This window comes from Telopea speciosissima, chromosome 7 (genome assembly GCF_018873765.1).
Source record: "Telopea speciosissima isolate NSW1024214 ecotype Mountain lineage chromosome 7, Tspe_v1, whole genome shotgun sequence".
Taxonomy (NCBI): domain Eukaryota; kingdom Viridiplantae; phylum Streptophyta; class Magnoliopsida; order Proteales; family Proteaceae; genus Telopea; species Telopea speciosissima.
The window spans coordinates 47146874-47173791 of record NC_057922.1 but is presented as its reverse complement, the minus strand read 5'-3'; the positions used below and the strand labels follow the sequence as shown (position 1 = coordinate 47173791).

General features: G+C 40.1%; 2 protein-coding genes across 2 annotated transcripts; both read right to left on the bottom strand.

The window, feature by feature from the left end:
- Positions 1-961: 961 nt before the first annotated feature.
- Positions 962-1991, bottom strand: LOC122668638 (protein MAIN-LIKE 1-like). The gene is made up of 3 exons (XM_043865175.1): positions 1599-1991; positions 1393-1512; positions 962-1267 (listed from the first exon to the last, which is right to left on the bottom strand). Exons 1-3 carry the CDS (start codon positions 1989-1991, stop codon positions 962-964), a joined length of 819 nt encoding a protein of 272 aa, XP_043721110.1.
- A 6103-nt stretch (positions 1992-8094) lies between these two features.
- On the bottom strand, positions 8095-25857 carry LOC122668637 (receptor-like protein EIX2). Its single transcript, XM_043865174.1, has 7 exons — positions 24651-25857; positions 24450-24521; positions 24217-24303; positions 22572-23828; positions 10098-10177; positions 9832-9964; positions 8095-8228 (listed from the first exon to the last, which is right to left on the bottom strand). The coding sequence occupies exons 1-7, from the start codon at positions 25855-25857 to the stop codon at positions 8095-8097; spliced, it is 2970 nt and encodes a 989-aa protein (XP_043721109.1).
- Between the last annotated feature and the right edge of the window lie 1061 nt (positions 25858-26918).

The window sequence follows — 26918 nt, the reverse complement described above, 5'->3', positions numbered from 1 at the left end:
GGCTCGAGATCCCTGGGTGGTGATTCCAACGACATTTCCAGCAAGGGAGGAGAGATAGTGTCTAGGTTGGGTCGGGAAAGGGAGAAAGAACAATCTGTGGTCCATCTTGGTTAGGCGGTTGCCGTGCCCTTCGGTCAAGTGGATACCGCCGAAGGTCAAGGATCGGTGGGTCATGAGGAAGAAGATAATGAGTCAAACGACTTGGATGAGGAGGGGGTGGAAGTTCTTGAGGTCCGAGATCGTGCCCCTGTCAGTATCAAAGGTTATGAGTGCACCCCAAAGGATTCCGATTTGGAAAGGATCAGAAATAAATATTTTATTCCTCCTAATGTGATAATTCGTCGGCCAAACCGTCGCGAGAAGGCATCATCAACCCGCAATCCCGAAGTGTGCCTTCACCTAGATGCTTTTAAGTCTGGTTTTCGCTTCCCCGTTCACTGGTTTGTAATTGATGTCCTTGACCACTGGGGATTAGCATTGTGTCAGGTCATGCCAAACTCCTAGAAGGCCATTTTTAGTTTTTTTTTTCGTATATTTGTCTGTCCGAGGTCGTGAGCCGACCCTCCCATTATTCGCTTATTTTTACTTGCTGAAGAAGTACAAGGAGGGTTGGTATTACTTTACTCGTTGGGACCTAGGCGAGTCTTGGGAGAAGTTTAAGTTTTATAATGAAGTGCCATCCTCGAATGAGTTCTGGAAAGGTAAATTCTTCTTTGCGGTCATCTCGGGGAATCCTTTGAGGTCGGGGTGGCCTAAGATCGACCTTAAAGTGGTTACTCGTGCCATTGGCTTGACCCGAGACGAGCAAGAGTCGGTAAAAGCCACTCTTCATGGGCCCAGGTTCGATGTTCGAAACTTGTCATCTAAGGCTTTCCTTTACATGGACTCTCAGTCCGAGTTAGTCTGACCTTCCTCTTTCATTTCTAGTATATTTCTCCTGCTTCCTACTTGGTTGTTCTGATCAGTTTTGGCTTTCTTTCATTTCAGTGAAGTTGGATCCGGCAAGGCTCAGAGTAGCGGTTGCGATCCCAACCCTCAGGACCTCAATATCAGGAGATAAGAGAGAAGCACGCATATGAGCACGGGGAGGCCAAGGCACCATCTGAGTAGAATGCCACTGGCGGGTCACCCTCTCCCCAAGATAGAGCTCCACCCCGGAAGGACCCTCAAAGGCTATCCACTTTTGGACAAGCCCACAGGCGTACCGGTACTCCTCCAAGTCATCAGGATACACAATCTGCTCCTCATTGTAGGGCTGCCAGCGGATCTGCCAACAGAATTGATTCAGTTAAACAAGCAAAGGGAAATCAGTTTAGAGAGAACAAAAAGGCTTAGAGAAGTTTCTTTGATCATTACCTGGTTAACTGCCTAATCATTGAGCTGAAGACTTACTTGCAGCTCATCGATAAGAGAACACCCGGCCTTCCCCCAACGAGTCACTTGGGGGATGTAAGGAGCTGTTTCGTCAGGGAGACCAGGGGTATGGATCCCTAGAACCTCATAACACCATACCTGTCAAGAAAATAAGAGAGCACTATCAAGAACCAAACAAAGATTGAAGGCTAAAAAAAAGACTAGGGGAAGCATATCCAAAGAACGTAGGTGCAGCCGGTCGAGCCAGGAGCGCCGAAGGCAAGGTGATCTAACATCCTCAAAAAGTGGGCATAGGCAGATCCGCCCCAGTCGATGGATGCTGCCTCATTGAAATCCTCAAAGAAACAAGCAAGAAGAGTATCTGTGCGGCCTCGTCCATCACAGAAAAGAACATTGGAGACAAGATAAAGGAGAAAACTCCTAGCAGCCTGGTCCAATAACTCCCTAGGAGAGTTGTCATCAATAACACAGTTGTCCCACTCCTTCAAGATGGACAAGAGAATGACGCGAGAGGTCACTTTGAAACCCAAGAGCTTACCAATATCCTCAAGGGATTTCGTCTTAAGGGAAGGGGTCAAAGAAACGGGTCTCCTAGAGAAGGGGATCCCTGTAATCATAAAGAAGTCCAGAGCGGTGATGGTTACCTCCCCAACAGGCAAATGGAATGTGTGGGTCGACGGCCACCAACGGTCCACAAGAGCATGAACTAGATCAAGATTGTCTATGGCCTGCTGCCCGTAGCAGCCATAGCAGCCTCCTAATGAGGTGCTGCGTAATGACTGCTTTACCCCTGCTCGGGCAAGGCGCTCGGGCAGGGTAAGGCGATCATTGCACCGCGTCTCATTAGCAGCCTTAAAGAAACAAGCAAGAAGAGTTTCTATGCGGCCTCATCCGTCAAAGAAAAGAGCATTGGAGACAAGATAAAGGAGAAAACTCCTAGCAATCTACATGTCCAATAACTCCCCAGGGGAGTTGTCATCAATAACACGGTTGTCCCACTCCTTCTTCAAGATGGACAAGAGAATGACGCGAGAGGTCACTTTGAAACCCAAGAGCTTACCAATATCCTCAAGGGATTTCGTCTCAAGGGAAGGGGTCAAAGAAATAGGTCTCCTAGAAAAGGGGATTCCTGTAATCATAAAGAAGTCCAGAGGGGTGATGGTTACCTCCCCAGCAGGCAGATGGAACGTGTGGGTCGATGGCCACCAACGGTCCACAAGAGCATGAACTAGATCAGGATCGTCTACAGCTTGTTGCTCGTAGCAGCCTTAGAATGAGGCGTGGCGCAATGATCGCCTTACCCCTGCTCGGGCGAGTGCCAGGGGTAAGGCGGTCATTGCACCGCACCTCATTAGGAGGCTGCTATGGCTGCTATGGGCAGGCAGGCCGTAGACGATCCAAATTGGCATGAACTAAAGGAGTATCCAGCTTGGGTGAAACTATCTGAGCAGTACGACCCAAGCCTGTCAAGTCCACCCTCTCCCTCACAGTAGGATGAAGGAACAAGTATAATGACAAGATGTCATTGGTATGACAATACTTCTTATAACCAGGGGAGTAAAGCTCCTACAAGATAATGAACGGGAATCAAATATTGAACAAGAACATGCGTTGCATAAAAAGAGAAGAAAAGGCAAGCACTGCTTACCTTCTTGAGAGCTTGATCCCAGATGGTGCAACATTTGTGGAGCGCGGTGTCCACTAGAATACTGCCCGGGTACCACTCTGCCTTCAAATCGTCGGTTACCTCAGAAGAAGAAGATGATGGCCTGCCCCGTTTTGATGAAGACATGGCAAGTGGCTCACAAGAGAAAAATGAGATAAAGCAAAGAAGAAAGAGAAAAATGAGAAAAAAAAGCAAAGAAGAGAGAGGGCAGAGCTTCAAGGGGAAAGAACCAAGCCAAGGGGAGGGGAAGGTGAGAAATAAGAGCCACCCCCCCTTTTTATAGAAAATCACCCTTGACGGCGCCGTGGGATTGTGGCCGCGAGGTAGTGCCGCGGCCTCTGCTGCAGCCCCGTGGCCAAAAGTTTTTTTTTTGGGGGGGGGGGGGGGTTGCGATGCCACCTCACCATACACTTTGCAAAACTGATCGTGATGCCGTCTCATCGTTACACCATTTCAAAATTCGTTCGCGATGCCGTCTCATCGTCACCCATTTTAAAATTCGACCGTGATTCCATCTCATAGTTACATATTGCAAAATTCGATCACGATGCCGTCTCATCGTTGCACATTTCAAAATTCAATCGCGATGCTGTCTCATCATTACACGTTTCAAAATTCGGTCGCAATGTCGTATCATTGTTGCACATTTCAAAACTCGATCATGGTACCATCTCATTGTACATTTTCGAGGGAGATTCAGTCAAATCCCAGCCAGCGTTGCTCAAGGTCAGGTTTCCTACTGAGCGTCGCTCATAAACCAGAATTCAATGGAGCGTCGCTCAAAACCATTACCCCTTTTGTTGATCAACCGTTGTCATCTGATCCCTGGATCGCCTGTTGCCATTTTTCTTTTTGATCACTTGTTACCATTTGATCTGTTGATTACCCATTGTCATCCGATCCTCGGATTGCCCATTGCCATTTGATATGTTGATCATCTGTTAGCGTTTGATCTTTGGATCGCCCATTGCCATTTGACTTTTTTACCACCTGTTACCATTTGATCTGTTGATCACCCATCGTCATCCGATCCTCTGATCGCCCGTTGCCATTTGATCTGTTGATCACCCATTGTCATCCGATCCTCTGATCGCCCGTTGCCATTTGATTTGTTGCTCACCTGTTGCCATCCGATCCCTGGATCGCCCGTTGCCATTTGATTTTATGACTATCCATTGTCATCCGATCTGTTGATCGCCGGTTGCCATCAGATCTACGATCTCCCGTTGATACTCGATCCTCTAGATTTACTAACTGAGAACCAGTTGCTACCGAATGGTTTACCGAGATAGATTTTATCGTTCAAAATAAAAGATTTTATTGGACGGTTTGACAAGATAGGTTTTATCGTTCAAAACAAAAGATTTCATTGGGCGATTTGCCGAGATAGGTTTTATTGTTCAAAACAAAAGACTTCACCGAGCGATTTGCCGAATTAGGTTTTATCGTTCGAGACATCGTCACCTATGAGCAAAGTGGCGACAGTAGTTGCTCAACCCAAGGAGGCCTATTGAAAAGTTTACCGATGGAGCACCGTCGCCTATGAGCAAAGCGATGGAAGAAGTTGCTCAAAAGATTTGTCGAATGGTTTACCGAAACGCGGTTTTATCGTTCAACTCCACCACCTATGAGCAAAGTGGCGGTGATGTATGCTCCTGGTGACAAAATTAAGCGGTCTCTTGTCTTTGCCCTTCGGCTGTTGACACAGGTCTCGGCCAAAGAGGAGCAAACTGTAGACTCTAGATTTTGCCACCGCCCCAGCGATGACAACAATCGAGATTGGCAATGCCCTTTAAGTACGCTTTCCCTTCGGAGTGACTCGAACACCCCCTGTTCCACCTCGTTTCCACCCGTGGTCCCCCCCGCTTCCCTAAAACGACCCTACATGGCGCCCTCGCCTGAAGCCCTGACCTTGTGACATCGTGCACAACCAGTACTGTGCGGCAGCACTACACCAGGCTGCGGCACTATGCGGCGGCACCGCGCTTGGCAGTGCCACACCCGGCCGCGGTGTCGCGTGGTAGTACTACGCCTCGACCCACAGTGCCGCCAAGTACCCAAAGTGAAAATTTTTCATCTTTGACGACACTGCCGGTTTCGCCACGGTGCCGCCAAGTGGATTTTTTGGCTATAAATACTCCCCCCACCTCTTATTTCAACAAGTTTCAAGTTGAGGAGAGGGGGGGGGGGACCCCCAGAGGTCCAGTTTTCAGTTTTTTTTTTTTCATTTTTTCTTAGTTTTAGGGCCCTACCCTTGTCTGATCTCGAGCTTTCGAGCTTCATCCCTCGGTCTGGAGTCCGGTCCTCCGGACCCGCCTTTCCTAACCTGTTTTCGCCCAAAACCCCGAAGCCTCCCATGGCCTAGTCACCCTGTCCGATGTCCTAATTCCTAGTTTTCGAAGCACTTTTCGACGTCGTTATTCTATCCGAGGTCCCAGTACCCGACACCCGTTCACCGTTACTCAGCCCAAAATTTGAAGAAGCCTAGTTTTCGAAGCCTTTCGACGCTGTTATTCTGTCCGAGGTCTCAGTACCCGACATCCGTACGCTGTTACGCTGCCCGACATTCGGGTGATTATACTCCAAATATTTTTCGACGTCGTTATTTTTCCTGATATCCAGGTACTTACTTTTTGATGTCGTTACTCTATCCGACGAAGGAGAAAGCCAGTCTTATGCCTCCACCTGAGTTGGGGGACGCGATTCGTCCTGCATAATTGCATTGGTTTAATGCATACAGGTATTTAGTCCTTTCATCGCATTTCAATTCTGTAACAATGTAGACTTTTAAATTATGCCCGTGTAGTATACAATAGTTAATTTAATTGAGCAATTTGTGCATCATTTTAGCTATACATGTAGAAATAGGACATTTTATGAAGGAAGAATATTTGAAAACCAGCATCTAATAGAAAGACCGATTTTACCGGGCGAGATGGGTGCCTAACACCTTCCCACTCTTGTAACCTGATCACTTACCCCGAATCTTTGACCAAACCAAACGAAGTCTTGTAGCCCTTTACAGGGCTACACCAATAGGTCCTAGGCCCTAATCCTAGGTGGCGACTCCAATTCACTTGATTGTATGACCCCCATCCCCCAATAAATCATAAACTTCGAGAAGACGCATTCCTTCTCTCTCTCCAACCAAGGACCATAACCCAACCCCTCGGTCCGAACCAAGCGCCCGAGAAGGGAATGCGGGCGCTGCTCCGGGAATGGATCCTCACAACAGGGGGCCGGGTAACTCTTCTAAAGCATGTGCTGGCCTCTATGCCAATACATGTTCTTGCTACTTTGGAGCTGCCAAAAGCGGTTATTGGAAAATTTAATGGAATCTGTGCTGATTTTCTCTGGGGAAGCTTGGAATGGAGCAAGCGTTGTCACTGGGTAAGCTGGAGTAATGTGTGAGACCTTTAAGGGAAGGTGGTTTGGGTGTTAGCTGTTTGGAAGATGTTGGCATTTCCTTGAGATCAAAGGGCCTATGGAGCATTTTTTCAGGTAATTCCCTGTGGGGTTCGTTCTTTAAAGAAAAATTCTTAAAAAATATTCATTATATACCATCGGTGGGCCAAGAAGAATTGGGTCTAAGTCTTGGTGTGAAGCTTCATGTGCAGAAAGCCTCATTGTCTAAAATTCTATTCAAAGTCTTAGGGATGTTTGGCTTTAGTGATCGTTGGGTATCCCGGCTGCATCAACTTCTTCTCTCCACTCGCATCTTTGTCCTCGAAAATGGGGGCCCAATTGGCTTTTTTGGAGTTGAGAAGGGGCTGCGGTAGGAAGACCCTCTCTATCATTTGCTATTTATCATTGCTAAGGAGGTGCTTTGTAGGGGCCTTAAAAATATGATAGTGGAAAATGAGCTCAAACCATTGAGAGGTTCAAGGGTCGCCTGAACTTCTGGGCTCCTCTTATTCACTAAAGATGTTTATATTTTCTTAAATGGCTCTTTAAAGTATGTGTGGGCATTGAAGAACTTTCTAGAGAAATACCAAAATTTCTTTGATCAAAAGATCAACTTGGAAAAGTGCAAGTTGTTTTGTGATAACATCAGCCCCCTAAAAACCATTGCATTTCGGAGCTACTGAACATCCCCATTTGGAAATTCTCCTTGCAATACTTGGGTGTCGTGATCTTCAAAGGCAAAGTCACTAGAGAAGTAATGATGTCTCTTGTTGACATGTTCAAGAAGAGTCTTTCATTCTAGAAATGGAAGCTGTTGTCCTTCGCTGGTCGGGTGGAGCTTGTTAGGTTGATCATTTTGAGCATCCCAGTTCATAACTTTTTGGTATATTGGTGGCCTTCGGTGGTACTAATGGAAAATTGAATTCAAAATTTCATCTGGTCTGGTGATGTGGAGGTTAGGAAGGTGTTGGATTTGAAAGGGGATGTGGTTTGTAGGCCAAGGGTGGAAGGTGGTCTTGGTATCTGCAAGTATTGTGATATTAACAAGTCAGATTTATGCAAGTTCGCGTGGTCTATAAAGCATGACACAACCCTGGTTAGTCATTTTTTTTAGAGATAAGTTTGTTAATGATGACGGGTCTCTAAAGAAGTGCTATAAATCATCTTCAATTTGGCCAGACATTAAGGTGTGGGCTATGATTTAACAAAATGAAAGGTGGGTGATTGAAAATGGATTTTTTGTGAACTTTTGGAAAGATCGCTGGCTTGGTAATGAGTCTATTGCTGAGGTATTAGGCTTAGGCATGGACTTGTTTAAAGACAAATCTACCAAGGTAGTAGAATTCATTGTCAGCTTTAATTGGAGTTTCCCCCCAGGTACTTTCAAGGTTTCTCAGTGATATTTTTTACTTGGCCAAATGGATAGCTCTGCCCTCTCCTACCTTAGACGATTATTGTTTTTGGAAATTAACTCCTTCGGGAAATACTCGGTCTTTTTTGTTTGGGAGGAAATTTAAAAAAGAAATCCAAAGGTCCCTTGGTTAGGTATGATTTAGGATAAAGTTCCTGCCTCCCCAATACTCTTCCTTTGCATGGAGATTAGTTTATGAGAAAATGCTAGTTGATGAGGCAGTGAGGTTGAGGGGAAATCAGATTGTCTCACTGTGAACTTTGTCTCCATGCATCTGAATCCCAATCTCACTTTTTCCTAGAGTGAATATTCCATGCTCATCTGGTTCCACTTCCTTGATCTCTTCGGTCTTCAGTGGTCGTCCCCCTCTTCCTACCAGGATATGATATTATGGTCGAAAAGGAAGTCTAAGATGGTACATCTATCTGAAGCCTAGCTTTTAGGGGTGATGTTGAGCCCATATGTTATTTGGTTGGAGAGGAACAAAAAAAAATTTGAAGGCAAGTCAAAAGGCACTCGCTACTTCTTCAATGTGATCTTTAGTTATATGAGGGAGTTAGCAAGTATATTTATTTAAATCTCCAGTATGTAATACCCAAAATCTGATTTGTTCGAGAAGACTGAGAATCATTGTTGTCCCTAAACCTATCCTGGTTATCAAGGAGGTGTTTTGGTGTAATTAGCCACTCAGGGGTTGGACCAAATTAAATATGGATAAATGCTCTATAGGCAATCCGGGCAGAGCTGGAGTGGGTGGAATCTTGCTGGACAAGTTGTGCTCTCCCATCTCTCCGTTCAATTTCTTCCTTGCGTTAAAACCAATTATATGGGGGAGTTTGAGGTGGTAATCCAATGTATAAAGAGGGCTAGAGATTTGGGGGATCCTAGACTGTGGATTGAAAGTAATTTGGCGGCGGTCACTTGTGCCATACATTCAAGGTCGATCCCTAGGTTCATCATGCAAGATTGGATTGCTTTCGGTACCTTCTTGAATCGAATCATTTTGAAAGTTACTCATAGTTTCAGGGAAGCGAATCTTGTGGCAGACTTCTTAGCTAAATTGGTGGCAAAAAGGGGAGAGTCCAATCCATATGTTTTGAGTTTTCCTTCTTCTTTAAGGGATGCTTTATTGAAAAATTCTGTAGGCTGCCTAGATTTCGCTTTTTTTCTTAAAATTCTATAGGGGTCTCCTCTATATTTTCGTAACGGATGAGTTGTTCCTGCTGATCAAATAGTCGTAGGTGGGGCTTTTCCCCCTATTCTTTATTTCATGCATTCGTACTGGTTACCTGGACGTTAAATACTTGTATCTCTTCTTTATTCGTAATTTAAATCTTTGCTGATCTTTAGCACAAAAAAACAAAGGACATACATATCCAGTACTCCATGCATTCCTCACAGAAGTTTTAAAGGCCACAACTGAGAGAATGCATGTCACTGCTATAGAAAGCCCAATTATGGGAATTGAGCTCTTTCTGGCTGGTTTCATGACCCACACAAGTTGACTGTGGAAAATGATAACCTAAAACGATGCAGAAAAGAATGAAAATTGCTAATAAAAAACCACACACAATGCACACAAGTATTTACATGGTTCGGCAAGATTGCCTACTTCCATGGTGAGATGAGATCTTCTTCATTATTAATGGAGAATAGGGTTACAGCCATTCATCATCACGCCTCTCTCAGATTGATTATAGAGAAAGAACCCTCGCTACAAATATATGGTGACACCCTGTATAGGTAATCTTGCCCTTCGGAGCCTATGGACTCTGAACAACACTTCGTAATTAGCCACTAATGCAAGCGATAGAATACAAGACACTGTACACCCAATAGATATTGAAAGCTTCCTTTTCTTCAGCTTCTTAGTTTGCAGACCCTTGTTATTGCCATCTGAATCTTCTGCTACATTAATGCCATCTTCATAGTCCTTCTTCTTCCTTTTCTTTGAAGTAGATGCATGTTGGCTAACCTGAGATAACTTCACCAACAACATCACTCTCACTCCTCCGATGATCAACATAGAAATCCCCTGTCAAAAGTTCAGCCATGCTTTTCTGCTTCTTTCTCTGATATAACTTGTCATCCGAACTCCCTGGCCACCTCTGAGGATGAGGTTTTGCAAGATTTACCAATCTCAGGGTCTACCGGTGAAGAAAGCCACTCCACTTCAGCTGGATGTTGGTTCAATTCCCCCTCCTAACCATCTAAAATGCTTTTATGCATTTCTTCATTTACAGTAGAGTCTTCAGTAGAGGCGATTCTATCGGCTTCATAGTACATGGGCAATTGCCGGTAACCTTTAGCGTGGTGGAATACTGACAAACAACTACATAGCACTGTATAACCTTTTGACCCGATTGTACAAACCTGGTAAATCATTGATCCGATTGTATAACCTTCTATATTTTCCTTTGTCCTTCTTAACACGTTGGAAACGGTTATCCTACGTGTCTTTTCTCTTGTAATGCATTTGCCATGTGTTGGCGCAATCCACCTTGAAGAATAAAAAGAATTTTTTTTAGCAAGTTAGTAGGCAAAATGAAACACAATCAAGTACAAATCTTATGCTAGATTAGGATGATTTAGATAATTAAATCCCTCATATATGATGAATAACATGAAATAGTTCATTTCATACATATACTGCACCATGAGGTTCATGAAAAAGCCCAAGCCCATCATTAGGCATGTTATGTCCTAAGAGGGTCAATCTTGGACAGAACCCCAAAAAAACTGAGGGCTATAGATGATGGGTTACGATGGCTAGTGCCATGCCTAGCCTTTAATACCACATTTCACCTACAAGTGTGGCCTAGCTCTAGACTATATCTCCTATCATTTGCTCGTATACCATTTTTATAATGGCCTACACCCACAAAGCCATCTTGCAGTATTGAACCATGCTGCTTGGTAGAACAATCTTGAGCATTCTTTAGTAAGGTCAATGATGCCTTTGAGAATGTGAGACATCTATATATAACCATGGTACAAAATTTCGTGATATATCACCGATATATCGTGAAATTTTGGTAATTTCGGTAGGGCCGAGACGAGATGGGCTTCCGAAATGAAAAAAAGTTCAAATTTCGACGAAATTTCGGTATATTTCAGTATATTTCATAGAAATAATGTGTATTGAGCAGTATATTTCGATAAATTTTGGTATATTTCGGTAAATTTCATAGAAATACTTTGTTTATTGAGTATTGAACTATTGACTAATATGAAGTTTATGAGTTATGACTTATGCGCTTATGACTTTATGAGTTTAAACGTTAAACTAAAGGCTACATTTGACTTTATTTTTGTTTCATTACTTTGTTTAAATTTCTTATTATGTCTTTTAATACTTAAACAATATGTATTTAACTATTTTATACAATAAGGTCGACCGTATACAGTCAATCAAGGGTGCAAACCCAAAACACCACTTTGAGTTCATTTTTTTTTACAATATGAAGGTTTAAATGTGTTTATTTAGCTTAAATAAGGGTGTCCATGAAGTATCAGGCCTAGATATGGTCAAATATCCACCGAGATGGACTCCCGAAATATTGCAGAAAAAATACAATATTTTGGCAAAATTTCGCCAAATTTTGGATATCTCAGTAGGCCCGAGATACCGATATATCGCGAGATATAGTACTATGTATATAACTACTTAATCTGAAAAATTGTTCTAATTTAGGAATGGTAAATCTGAATTTATACATAAATATCTAAGCTAGTGAGTAGTTTTTAATCCAAAATCTTATAAGATATTTAAGTCATTTAGAAAATAATTATTTACAATAAAAAGAATGAAAGGAAATTTGAAAGCTAATGTGAGAAAATGGAAATGTAAATCAATCTCAATAATATTGGTAAGAGAATTTCTTTGGAAACCTAAGAAAAATCATTACTCATCATACTGCTCAGGTGAGAAAGAGATTTAATTGTCTATCACAATATGAAATTTATGTCTACCTTAGTTTCTATTGTGATTTATTATTTTTACTTATTCCTAATGGCATTGCTAAAGAGATAGACAACTTGTAGAAAATTCGAAAGGGACAAAGAAGAGGATAATACAAAACTTCACTTCATCAATTGCAACAAATTTGCAAACCGATTGCTAATAGTTGGTTGGGAATTATGGAGGTTTTTAATAACAATTTTATTTGTTGAATAATAATAGAAGATTCTCCTTTTGAGCTATAAAAATCTTAAAGTTAGATACTATCCTTCTTCTCTCTTTGGCGAGAATAGAATTGCAACTTCCTTCTTAAATCAATTTTCAAAAGACTCTAAATTTTATAAAGACTCATATGATTGGATTGTGAAAGATCGATCCAATATTTCAATGTACAAGTGTTATTGGATTCTTTCTTCTACGGTTTTAAGAAAATATAAATCTAATATATTACTTTCATCCTCAAAGTTAGAAATTACTTGATACTTTGAGGAGGCGAGATGTATTAATAGATAAATTTTGATTATGATAACAATGTCACTGATATCTTATGGACATTATTAAAAAGAAGGTGTAGAGATAAACAGTGTTTGATTGGGCCTTTTTTTTTAAGAATGTTGATACTACTATATGAGCACAAGAAATAAGGGTTTTAGAGGCGGTAGAAAGCCGCCACCACTGCATCTAAAATAACCGCCGCTATAGGTTTTACAAGCAGTAATTCCACCCGCTGCAACACCGCATATAATTTGTCCACCCAAAAGCATTAAATGTGAAAAAAAAAAATCTTTGACTGCGATCAGCCAAATATGAGAGCCACTCACATGCCGCTTTTCAGCCCCACCCTCTGCCCCTTCCCTCACCTGCATTTTCCTCCCCAGTTGCAACTCCTCTCTCCCCGATCATACAACTCCTCGCTCCGCCCCAGCCCTTCAACCCCTTCCCTCACTCCAACCATACCCATCTTGCTCCCACCCCTCACCCCAACATCTCCCTCTCCTCCCCTCCCCACCCTCTCTCTCTCTCTCACCTTCCATCAATTGAAAATCTAAAGTACTCCAAAAGGGGCCTCCGAAGTTCCCTACAAGTATTAGATGCCAAGAGGTGTAGAGGACATTGGGAAATGCCTGCTCAATATTAACAATAGAAGGAAGAAGAAGAGGCAGCCAACTTAGTGCCCATTTGTTCTCTTGATTCCAAAGACGAAGAAATCGGTGAGGGAGAAACAGCTTTGGAGTTCACTGACGAGGTGGTGGTGGTGGTGGTGGTGGGTTTTGATGGGAGAGTGAGAGCATCCAATCAAGGGATTCTTGCATAGTTGTGTGCGAGGATGGGAGACAATGGTAAAAGAAGAAAGAAACCCACCAAGAAATGGAGCCTGCGAGCAGGGTTTTCAAAAATTGAATTTGGAACAATTTACAGTGGTAATTAGTTAGGGTCACTAATAAGTAACCTTTAGGGGTGGTAATTTACAAACTGATCTTAGACCCTACAGAAGCGGTAAATAATAATGTTTAAGCATAACGTCGAATAGACATTTAGAAGTGGTAACTTGAAACTGCTGCTAAAGCATAGCACCGATAAGCATTGGAGGAAGCAACTTTTTATTGCCAATAAATTCTATCCCGAATAGCTTTAGCGATGGATACTTTTTGCTTATAGTCTTCTATTTCTTTCTTTTTTTTTGTGGAAAACAAACAACTTTACTAACTAAACATAATACTTACATTCCCTTGGAGGTCATCCGATGAGGATTGAGTAATTCGAGCATTTTTTGCAAGTTTATCTACCAGTGTTATAAGAGGTCTAAGTTGCTTAATAATACGTACAGTACTGAGGGATGAAAGGAGGTGGGAGATATCAAACAGTAAAGTAAAAAGCTGATACGGCCAAGCACAAATATTTTGGTTGTTGTAGCCAGTCCTGTATTTCCTGTGAGTCCGTCCACACCACTATTTCCTTGTAGTCCAGTGGAAGTGATCTTTGGAGCCTTTGGAGTCCTGCTTGGAGTCCTCGCAACTCTACCTCTTGTGTTGACCGTACAGTACCACAGTGCAGTCTTCTATTTCTTTTACTGAGATGAAGGTGACACAATATGTGGTTATGGATTCTATTAAATAAGGGAGATCGTTTTTTGTTTGTTTAATGAATATATTTTTCACTAATAAATTAAAAATTAGAAGAGAAATATATATTCATAAAACTAAATTTATATGAGAAATCAATGAAATAAATCACAACTATCATATGCATCTTATTGATTTTTATAAACTAACATTTGCTCTTAAACTAATGCATGGATAGACCAATATTCCAACATTATTAAGAAAAACCAAAATGATGATTGAACACTGATGATACTAATATCAAACATTTGGAGGAAAATTATAAGAAAAAAGAAAAGAAAGAGACATGAATAGTTACCCAAAGAATCATAATGCAAGAATTCTTCTTGAAATCCAAATCGTATGGATGGTCAATTTAGAACAAAGGCTTTATAGAGACAACTCATTCAATGTGCTTGGTAAAATCTTGGCAGTAGAGAAACATACATGGAACCTCTATGCTTTCTATTGTTGACAAACAAATAATAGTGCTTGGTTGATGCAATGATAAAATTGGGAATAAATTGACACATCACCCCAATTTAATGATTTGTTCTATATTGTTACCATAAAAAACAAATGAAAACTCATTCTCTATTCCTAAAAGTTAGATAATTAATTTTAAAGGGAATAAAACCTAAGTTGAGAAAAGATTGTAATGGATCCTATCCTTTGAAAATATTTGGGGAAAAGCACATTCCTTAAAAGCAGAAAGGTCCTTGAAAGAGGAAGATTTGGGGCCACCATTCTATCCTAGGCATTTTAGGGATGCAATGGAAAAAATAAATATAATATAGAATATATATATATATAGATGAAAGGGATACAATTAAGAGAGTGGGGAGGGCAGCTGGCTCCATCTTTCCTTTATGCTAAAAGGGATAGACTTCACTTAAAAGATAATATTATGGAGAGGATTTCTAGCATTTGTATTAATTAGCTCTTTCTTAATAGTGAATAATTAGATTATTTTATAATCAATTTCTTAATAACTTGCGCGTTAGTTTCTTACTATATTTTGATTTCATTACCTTTTAACAACAAAAATTCAATAAATTGTAGGTTGACCACAAAATGTTTGAAATTTTAACTCTTTTGTAGGTAATGAAATTTACATTTTGTAAAATGTAGGTAGGACCACAAAACTTTTGAAATAAGGTAATGACATCTACATAAGGTAAGAAACTATTAATGGGTAAGTTATGAAGCCATTTATTGCAAATGTTTTAATTCTTTATGGGGAAAGAGATCTCTACTTGGTCGCATGGTCTCTACACAAGCGGCTGGGCAAATGGGAGAGCACGCTTGAGTATCTACCCAGGGGCAAAAGCGTCATTTCACGATATCCTGTGAGAGTGCATAGAAAACACCACTAAAGTAGAGATCGTTTTCCCTTCTTTATATTAATGAGTTAAATGATACCAAAAACAAAGTAAAATCCTAACCAGATTTATCTTATAGAAACTTATAGAAAAGACACCTATTGTAGGATACATGGGCGTTGATTTTTTGGAAACAAGCATACCAAAACTTGCTAATCAAAGTGGTCCTTATATAATTCTAAGTGTTTTATGTTATTTTTGGATACAAATTACGACTATGATATGTTTTGGAAAACAATTTACATGCCAGAATTATTCTTAACTTAGGATTCAACTACATCCCTCAAAATCTGTGATACCCCATACCTAGTTAGTCTTAAGAAGCACTTGTTGGTATTTTCAGGTGCCCATGGGTTTGGATTTCAACGGAACCCAGAGATGGGTATGTTTACCCATAGGTGAGATTTTAGAATTTTAAATATTTTTGCATATAGCATGGTATTTAATTTGTTTAAAATTATTTTGAAAATTTATGATTTAAATTAAATGTAAGTATTACATCTAAATTAGTTAAAGATTGATGAATTTATCTATGGTTTAGTGAGAGAAAATGGGTTATCTTTAGTTATTGAGAAATTGGTTTGGTTCAAGGGGGACCAATGGGCTCACCTTGGCCTAACAAATTGAAAACATAAGGTATTTTATGAGGCCAAAGGTGTAGAAGGGTATTATGGGAAATGCCAAGAGGAATTAGGGATCTAAGGGGACTAATGTGATTTAATGAGGTTTTTTTATGGTTTAAATGGGTTTCAATGGGTTCAAATTAGAACCATATGGTCTAATTGGGTTGAGGGTTGATTTCATGGTAGATATTAGGTGTAAGGAGGACAAAGTGGGGATTTCCTAGGTAAAAAGAAGGGGGTTTCTTAAGCCAAATGTGGGAGCCTTCCTCCCAGCTCGGCTTGGCTTTGGGAGATAGAAAGGAGAGTAAGGGAGGTGAGACGAGAGAGGAACGAGAGAAGAATCGGACAAGAGAGGGAGTAAAGGAGAGTAAATAGTGTGAATTAAGAAGAGGAAACCTAGATTTTCAAGGCTTGGAGCAAAGTACTTGAGGGTTGTAGCTGGTTCTTGAAAGTTCAAGCTAAGGAGGAGTGAGTCTTCTTCAAGAGGTAAATCCCTTCCCCAAACTTCTGACTTTAGGTTTTGGTTTTAGGTTTTTGAGTTTAAAATTTGGGAAAAAGTTCTCTGTCCGGAAGTGTGGCCTACGCCAGCACTCCTATGAGTCTACCTCTCTCCTCCTTATGTGAAAAGACACCTCTGCCCTCTTGTTTTAAGGAGGAGAGAGATAGACACATGGGAGTGCTGATGTAGGCCACACTCCTGTACAGAAAACTGCTTCCCTTAAAATTTTTAAAAGAAAAAAAAGGGGGGGTGGCGAAGTGAAGAGAAAAAAACAAGGGAGTGGAAGAAGAATTCTTGGAGGAGATGGGAAAGGGAGTTGCTTTCCTCCTACAATAGGGCTTGCGGTTAGTGTTAGGATTTAATCTTTGGGATGAAACCCCGATCTCAAGTCATTCAATGAAACTAGAACACGATGTAACACTTAATTGAGAAGATTGGGTATACCTTGCACCATTTATATGTTGGAGATAACTTTGATGCAGTTCTTCACAATCTTCTTCTCTCTAATTTTGGATCTTCCTTAGCACCTCAGACCTCCGTTTGCTCTCTCTTTCTTTTGTGGTAAAATGAAGAAGAATAGAATGAGGACTGTGGGGACCCAAAACATAGTATATATAATACTGTCTAGATACTGTCCTGACCCCAAACCCTAAAATACAATGGGGTTGGACCAGCATATTCCTAAATTAGAGAGTCAACCGAACCAATCGGTGCAACTTGATTCTCACTTTAATCAACCTAAATAATTACTTAAGCCTATAATTCTTGTAGTTTTCCACTTAGAATACATTAATTATTAAGATATCTTTCAATTGGTGTAACCATAGAATCTCATTATATTAACCACTCTTACTTTGATTCAGTTGAAAAATCCATTAACGTCGAACGGCAGCAGAAGATACACCTCAACATACGACATACAATTTTGTGTCATTACATACATAAATGAATTTACCAACATAAACCATGTAGGATATAACCATGGAAATAACGACATATTCTGCAGTCAAACAAATGTCATTCCATGCAGGTCCTTAACTTTGATATTAACATATACTTTGACAAACTGCTTTTAATCTGGGATCAATATCTAACTATGGCAAAATCGCCTATGAACTGTGACAAAACCGCCTTTAAACTGTGGTAAAACCGCCTATGAACTGTGTCAAAACTGCTTTTAATCTGTGGCACATATTGCTTATAAACTGTGATAAATAATACTGCCTTTAAACTGTGACAAGTACTACCTATGAACTGTTCAACAAATAAATGAATGATAAAATAATTTTGCATAAGATAAATGCAGAAATCAAATTAGGAATATAATCAATTCCCATCAAACTGTGTCCAAACACATAGGCTAAAGTTTGAAATATAAATAAAACAATCAATAAGATAAAATACCCCCACTAACCAAGCATATCAGAAGACTCAATTATACCCATGTTAGATGACCTTTGAATATTCCCACTGACAAAGCTTTTGTAAGAGGATTTTCCAGCATTCTATTAGTCACAATGTGTTCCACCACGATATGCTTTTCAGTATCTTTTTCTCTTATTAGGAGATACTTTGATCTCAATGTATTTGGAACCGTTAGATTTCTTATTATTCTTCGAAAAGCAGACAACTGAAGAGTCCACAACTCTTAACTCAGAAATAAAGCATGAATAACCAGGCCAGTCATTGATAAAATTAGTACAACTAGCAAAATAAATTGAATAAGAGTTACAACCGCTACTACATTCATTTACTTTGGACTAAGAATGCACTGGTCATCTTATTAATCTGCATTTTCTGTAATGAGAACGATAATTTTCAAAAATCTCGTTATCTTTGGGCAAAAGGAACCCTTAGGTTACTGTCCTTCTCAATATGTATGTACATGTATTTCTTTAACTTTGATGACATCACCTTTGGACAAATGTTACCAACTTTTCTATGAGGATAAAAAAAAAAATCATATAAGAATTGGATGTGCTACTTTGGTGGATTCCACCCAATTCTTTCACGTTTTTCCATAAATGTATATTGTGCCCCTAATCATGTGCGGAAGTCCTTATTATATAAGACAAAATAATCAAAACCATGATTAAATATGCACAATATTTAATTAATGTAAATTTAAACAAATTCATAACAATCTTTGATATTTCCCTTTTAAGGTTATTTCTAACATCATAATGTATACTAATTCAAAACATGAACCATAATATTAAAGCAAATAATAGTAACAATATGTTCTAGATAAGAGTTATAATTTTCATTGTATCCCTATCCTTTGAGATAGAAAATCACTGGTCTTCTCATTTCTTTGCATTAATTGTGAAAAGAACACCAACTTTCGAAATTTAATCACCTTTGGAAAAAAGAACCCCTAAGTCAATGTCCCTTCTTATTTTCTTACATTAACTTTAAATAGAACAAAACTTTCGAATATTCAATCACCTTTGGATAAAAGAACCCCTAAGTTAGTGTCCCTTCTTGTACATGTGCATGTGTCACATACTTGATGATGTCACCTTTGAAAAAATGTCATCTTTATTATTAAGAAAGACACAATCGAATTGAATGTACCACTTTAGTGGATTCCACTCAATCCTCTCATGTGTTTCTTATTGGAGATATGTATATATATGTACAAAAACATACATTTCTGTAAAGTTGATAGTGAATAATTGGATGATTCTATTATCTATGACTGATTACATATATAGAGTATGAGATCCCATTGATTGAGGGATAAGAATGAAAGAAAAATGAAAGAATATCTGTACAGTTGGTGAGGTTTATCTACACAGCTAGGAGACTTGATTTGAGCCGGTAATTAAGTCCAATACTCCCCCTCAAGTTGGGCGGTGAATGTCAAGATCCCCCAACTTGGATCTATGTGATATAAACAATTCTTTGCCTAGGGATTTGGTGAAGATGTAGGCTAGTTGTGCAGCACTGGGAATATATTGAGTTTGAAGCAGCCCATTTTGGATATTGTCACGAACAATATGGCAGTCAATCTCGATGTGCTTTGTGCATTCATGAAACACTGGGTTTGCCGCAATGTGCATGGCTGCTTGATTATCACAAAATAAAGTAATGGGTCGAGGTGGTTGGATACCAAGATGTCGAAGTAGAGAAGTCAGCCATATCAATTCGCAGGTTGCAATAGCCATGGCCCTGTACTCGGCCTCTACAGAGGATCGAAAGATAGTGTGTTGCTTTTTTGATTTCCAAGAGATTGGACTTGATCCTAGGAAAACACAATATCCCGTAGTGGAACGGCGTGTATTAGGACAACTTGCCCAATCGGAATCACAATAGGCTTGAAGAGACAAGGAGCTATCTACAGACAATAAGATACCTTGACCTGGGGAACCGTTAAGATAACGGAGTAAACGAGTTGCAGCGTCCATGTGGGGCTGCCGTGGTTGGCTCATAAATTGACTTAAGAGATTCACAGTATGGACAATATCGGGTCTTGTGATGGTGAGGTAAATCAGTCGCCCAATCAAGCGGCGATATCGTGTTGCATCTGGTAGTAAATCACCATCAGTGGTTGTCAATTTTAGATTCTGCTCCATGGGAAACTCAGTGGGACGGGCACCAGTAAGTCCAATATCAGAGATGATGTCAAGTGCATATTTCCTTTGGTTTAAAAATATCCCTTTCTTTGAGCGGGCCACTTCTAAACCAAAAAAATATTTCAAAGGGCCGAGATCCTTTGTGCAAAACTGTTTTTGGAAAGTTGCTTTTAAGGCTGATATGGCATTGGAGTTGGGCCCTACAACCAGAATATCGTCCACATAGACGAGCACAAACAGAGCATTCAATCATGTTCCTTTAAAGAAGAGAGAGTGGTTAGACTTGGACTGAGTGAAACCAAGGCCCACTAGAGCAGTTGAAAAGTTGGCAAACCAGTTTCGAGATGCTTGCTTGAGACCGTAAAGAGACTTATTCAAACGACAAACCATATTCTCCCCCTTCCGATGTTAGCCAGGTGGCAATTTCATGTAAACTAATTCGTCAAGATCGCCATGTAAGAAGGTGTTATTGACATCCAGTTGGTGAAGTGTCCAGTCTTTCACAGCGGCAATGGCAAGTAAAGCACGGATAGTAGTGAACTTGGCAGTGGGAGTATACGTTTCATGAAAATCAATACCTTCAGTTTGTGTGTAACCCTTCGCCACCAAGCGGGCTTTGTACCGTTCAATGGAACTGTAAGCATGACGTTTTATTTTGTATACCCATTTGCATCCAATGGGTTTGACATTTGGTGGTAAAGGCACAAGGGACCATGTGTGGTTCTGTTCCAACGCCTCTATTTCTGTTTGCATGGCTCTCTTCCAATCGGGGTGATGACACTGCTTTGGCAAAGCTGGTAGGTTCTATGTGAGAAGATAAAGACTTGATGTACTTAAGGTGAGAAGGAGAGAGATTATCATAATATAAAGAGGAATCAATAGGGCTTAGAGTACTTGCAGTGGATGGCGATGATTGGAGCTGAGAAGCGTGGTAGTGGTAATCCTTCAAGTGCGCTGGTGGCTGTCGAGACCGTATTGATCGAGTTGGAGGGGGTGGTAAAGCATCAATGGGGGTTGAATCAATAACAACAGGAAGGGAAGGTTGTGGACTCGGTGAAGGTGTGGGCAGCGGAGTGGGTGAACCAGTAACAATAGGAAGGGAAGGTTGTGGACTCAGTGAAGGTGTGGGCAGCGGTTGGTTGGAGAATGTATCATCAGATATAGGAAGAGGTAAGACTGGTGCTGCGGTGGGAGTGGTTCGAGTGGTCCGAAAAGGGAAGGATGTTTCAACAAATTTGATTTCTCGACTGGTATAGACTTTTTTGGTTTCAAGATCATATATTTTGTATCCTTTTTGAGCATATGGGTCGCCAATGAACACGCCTGGGGAAGCACGAGGGTCGAACTTGTGTTTGATGGTGGAGTGATTGTGTCTATAGCAAAGGCACCCAAAAGTGCGCAAATGAGAATAGGAAGGGGGTCGGTTTGTGAGGATTTCAATTGGGGTTTTGCCATGCAAGACTTTAGTAGGCAACCTATTAATGATGTGTACAACAGCAAGAAAAGAGAATGAAAAGAAGACAGAATTGTGATAAGGCTGATACCATGTAAGGTTGATAGTGAATAATTGGATGATTCTATTATCTATGACTGATTACATATATAGAGTAGGAGATCCCATTGATTGAGGGATAAGATTGAAAGAAAAAAGAAAGAATATCTGTACAGTTGGTGAGGTTTATCTGCACAGCTAGGAGACTGGATTTGAGCCGGTAATTAAGTCCAATAATTTCAATGTATTTCTTGGACATCAGAAACAAAATGAGGCATAAAATTGCACAGAAACGAGAGATAACAAAAATAGAACATTAATGAATCCCTCCAAAACATTTCAGGGCAAAAATGAAACAAAAATGATGTCAGAACTGTCCCATAGTAGTCCTGAAACACCTTTGTATGGCAAAACTAGGTGGACCATGAAGGATCATTTACTTGTTAGAGCTGTATAAATGCATTATTCCCCATCAAATAGCCTACAATTTGGGGAAATGGAAATAAAAAAGGATATATGCGGGTCTTATAGTAAGAAGCGAAGTACCGTACAGTTACCTTGATTTTTGTCACATACGCAACATGCTCATTAACTAGATAAATCTGAATTTTTCAATGAGAAGAAGATAACGACCATGTATTTCATCATCATGTCTCAAAATTGGGGATCCATTAATATTTTATATCCAAAATTAATTATCTTGGCATTTTCAGTAAATTTGTGTAAACTAAGCTGTACGTACCACACAATCTTATTAATTCAAAATTAAAACATACAACATAAACCAAGGCATATATAGCATTCCTGCTTATACAGATATATGCCAACAACCCCAATTAGACACATTCCTATGATGAGGAAAAGAAACAAAAAAAAAAACTCTCTTAATAGGAAATACAGACATTAATTAATTAAAGGATATGGATTGTACGTACCTTTTATTTATTGTGTCTTATGGTAATAAGACAAGCAGGCGCGCAGTGGAGTTTGGAGATATCGATCAATCTCCTCGTTCAATATAATATGACAAAAACCGAAAGTAAGCAATTCCTCCAAGATTTCTTGAAAAATAAAGTACCCCAAACAGCCGCCCAAAATCCCACAATGAAGCCCATAACGCCGCCGATGTAAAACCATAACATATCCATCCATTCTTCATTTTGATGATCTCCATCAACTTTGGCATCATCATTTGTTGGAGGAAGTGGAGATGGAGGAGATATGTTGGTGCCTGGGCAATTATTAGGTAGGGGCCACCCACAAAGTCCGGAGTTCCCACTATAAATGGATGCATCAACACTAATGGTCTGAATCTGGTTACTTAACGGAATTTTCCCATATAAATTGTTATGTGAGAGGTTCAAATGGCTCAAGAAAGTTAAAGAAGATATGGTTGGAGGAATCTCACCAGAAAGTTGGTTTCTGGAGAGGTCAAGTGTTTCCAGATATTCCAAATCCCCAATCTTCTCTGGGATTTTTCCTGTCAAATGATTCATTGATAAATTCAACGTACCCAATCCTACCAGCCTTGTGATCCCATCTGGAATTTTTCCTGATAGATGATTGCATGAAAGATCAATGCTGTTCACTAAGACAAGAGTGGAGGTGTATTCAAGTTCTCTTCCCTTTGTAACTACCTTCATATGCTCCTCATAATGCCAGTATCGTGTAAAACGTGCCTTAGTTGATTCTAGATGACTCAAGTTTCCCAAACATTGTGGGATGAATCTTGATAGATTATTATGTGAGAGGTCCAAGATGTGAAGCCCAGAAAGCTTACAGATTTGTGAAGGAATTTCTTCAGTGAAAAAGTTGGAATGAAGACGGATAAGTCTCAGAGCTAATACACTTTCTCCAATCCATGTTGGTATATTGCCAGTGAATCCATTTGTGCCAAGATCAAGACTTGATATAGATGTGCATTTTCGTAATGATGAAGGAAGCTTCCCACGAAAGTTGCTGCTACTAAGTAGTAGAATTTCCAATGAAGATAAATAACCTATTGATTGAGGAATCCTGCCTGATAGATTGTTGTTACTTAAATATAGAACCGTCAAGCCCTTTATGTGCTTCCAACAATTAGGGAGTTCTCCCCATAAACTATTATTTGAAAGAATAAGATACAACAAACTCGGTAGTTGACATATAGAAGAAGGAATGCTCCCATTTAAAAAATTCCCAGAAAAATCTAAAGAGGCTACTCCAGACCCTAAAACTTCACCAATATTCTGAGGAATTTGTCCCGTGAATAAATTTGTCCCAAGATATAGATTAATGACATTAGACCAAAGGGGGAGAGAACCATTGATTTGATTGAAACTCAAATCTACTGTACCTGCACCAAAAAATTCCAAAGAATTTGGTACCCTCCCCCTGATTTGATTTTGAGAGAGATCCAAAGTATGAATAGTTTGCCGAGCACATAAATTCCAAATGCTATCTGGTATTTGTGTCTGAAATTCCTACGTTTTTGAGAGTTATACTCGAGAGGTCCTTTTGAGTTGCAAGCCATGAAGGAAAATTGGGGCCCATTTGGAGGTCAGACATATAGATAGTCTTCAGACTAAAAGTTGGAATCCACTCCCTACTCGGTTTAAAAACCAAGGGCTTATTTGGAGCTTCTGGTTCGATGTATAACACTTTTAGACTTTTAACATTCTTAAGAGTGACCTTCGGAAATAATGCCCCTCAAAGAACTCTCAATTATTATCAATTCAACCAACTCTGAATAGTTGCATCCAATTTTTGATTGTAGGAGAGGTCTAATGTTCTCAAGGATGACAAGTTTCCGATAGACGTAGGAATTGGACCTGATATAGAAGTTTCAATTAATTAAGAGGGGTCCTAGTATACATGCACCCATAGGAGAAACAAAAAAAAGAAAAAGAAAAAAGAGGGGGTGGGGGAGGAATTCTGGAGCGATCCAACAAGATTCTGGGAGAAGATGGAAGTTTACCTGAAAGTTGAGTATCAGAGAGGTCTAATTCTATCAAGGAAGACAAGTTTCCGATAGAAGTAGGAATTGGACCTGAAATAGAAGTTTCAATTAAGAGAGGTACTTGCATGTACCCACAAAAAAAAAGAAGAGGGAATTTTTTTATTTTTTTTTTAAGAGATATATCCAACAAGTTTCAAGAAGAAGGTAGAAGTTTATTACCTGAAAGTTGAGTTGAAGAGAGGTCCAAATCTATCAAGAACGACAAGTTTCCGATAGATGATGGAATCAGACCTGAAACTTCGGTGTATCCCAAATGTAGTGTCTCCAAGCGGCTATTAGAATTGCAGATGGACAAACTGTTCACATATTCTGTTATTTCGCCATTAATATTGGAATATGATAGATCTAACCGTTTCAAATTGCAAAGATTGCCCAAAGTTTTTGGTATCCTTCCCTCAGTGTCCGCACCAGATAAGTCAAGAACAGTAAGACTAGTAATATTAAAAATCCAGGGAGGAATAATTGAGGAGTTAAAGTTGTTCCAGGCAAGTTCGAGGACTAGAAGAGAAGTAAAATTTGCAGCATATGGAAGAGATGATATTGAGAGAGGGATGTTGGAAAGTTCACAGAAGGACAGGTGTAGTTCTGACAGAGAAGGAAGCATAGTAACAGCTTGTATCCAGTCAGTTGAAGACTTACCTGTAAAGCTCACATTTTTCATGTTTAGGTACCTCAAAGAAGAAGATAGACCAGAGAGCCAGTGAGGATTGTTGATGTTTAGCTCATATTCAACAAAATAAAAATAGGGAGTTGGAGTATGGAGGTCAAGATATTGCAATCTAGACAAGTTTCCAAAGTGAGGAGGAATTGTTCCACCAAATGATGCAAAAGAGAGATTGAGATACCTCAAGTTATGAAGGGAACCGATGAATTTTGGAATATGGGTTCCTTGAAAATTAATGTTGAAGCTGAGGTCCAAGTAATTCAAGTGTTTCAATTTGAGCAATGAAGGACTTATCTTTCCACCCAAAGAAGACTTCTGGGCAGCTTCCCAATCAATTTCTGTATATTCAACAACAAATGCCCTCTCTACTACAAAGTATACAGGTTGATTTCGAAGGTCGAGTTTGATGACATGGCCGGTCCGATTGTTGCAGCCCACACCTCTCCATGTGCAGCAATCATCACCAATCCAAGAAGAGAGCCGCCCCGAAGTAGTGTCGTTTAGACCAGCTTTGAACTCGAGCAGTGCCTGTCTCTCTCCCTCTTTGCAGCTGCTGTTGTTGCTCACAGTGAGACCAGCAGCTCCAACAATATTATTGCTAATTCCAAGGTATAGAAAATCAAAAAGCAGCAGCTGCAACAACAGAGGAAGAAGCAGAAGAAACTGATCATGAATAGATGTAATAGCAGATAGACCTCCCATGATTAGGCCTTATCAGATAACACTTAATTCAGATAGATTGATTATATCCCAGCTCTTTGAAGCCCAAATGATATTTTATAAGATAAAAGTTGTTCTGAATCACCAGCGTGCTTCACACGGCGACTTGACCGGTAATCCTCATGGACATTGATGGATTTTATTAAGGGGACTTGAGTTGACCCGTGGTTCATACGGGCTGTGAAGCTGATGGAAATGAAAGAATTCGGATCAACTACCCATATGGAGGGTTCAAATCTGTCCCCACCCATCCCCATGTAGATAGCAGATCTAAACTCGGACATGAGCTGGGATCAGTACCAAAGACATGTACCCGTTATGGAAATTTGATGGAAGTTGCCCACCACCCACTAACATATCAGTACCAAAGTCATGTATCTTTGACTTTGGGTCGTCTTCTAATTCTTTTTTTTTTTTTTTTAATCAAACGATGTTGTCTTGTGTTGCAAGTTTTTTCTTGACGTTGTATTGGAGCCTGGAGGAGTACTTACGTATTTTAACTCAATATTTATCAAAGAAAAAAGAAGACTGTCAGGCTGCGAGCAACCTGTGCCAAACTTAAGAAGAGAGAAATAACCTTCCACCCTCTTGAGATGAAAAATCTCACCCCTGTTGTACATTTGGAGGGCAAGAAAGGGCATTTCATGAATATCACTCAAGCCACCACTGCACCTGTGAAGCCTGCTGCCCCTACTAGAATCAGCGACAACTCTACACCTACACCTTGTAGACCACCACCGGTTGGATTCTTAAAAGTAAACTATGATGCTGCTGTTTCACAAGGAGAGGATAAAGGTGGACTGGGTTTTGTATTTAGAGACCATAGAGGTGTACACTTGAAAGCTTTCTTCTGTTATCATCACTTCAGATCAGTGCTCCATGGGGAGGCATTAGCTGTTCGATATGCCCTATCAACAATGGTATTGAATAAGGCTACTCACATCTACAAGTAGAGTCGGATAGTGATGAGTTGATCCAGTACATTCTTCATCCACATCAATCTCCGCCTATTGATGAAGTTGAAGCGATTGTTTCAGATGTGC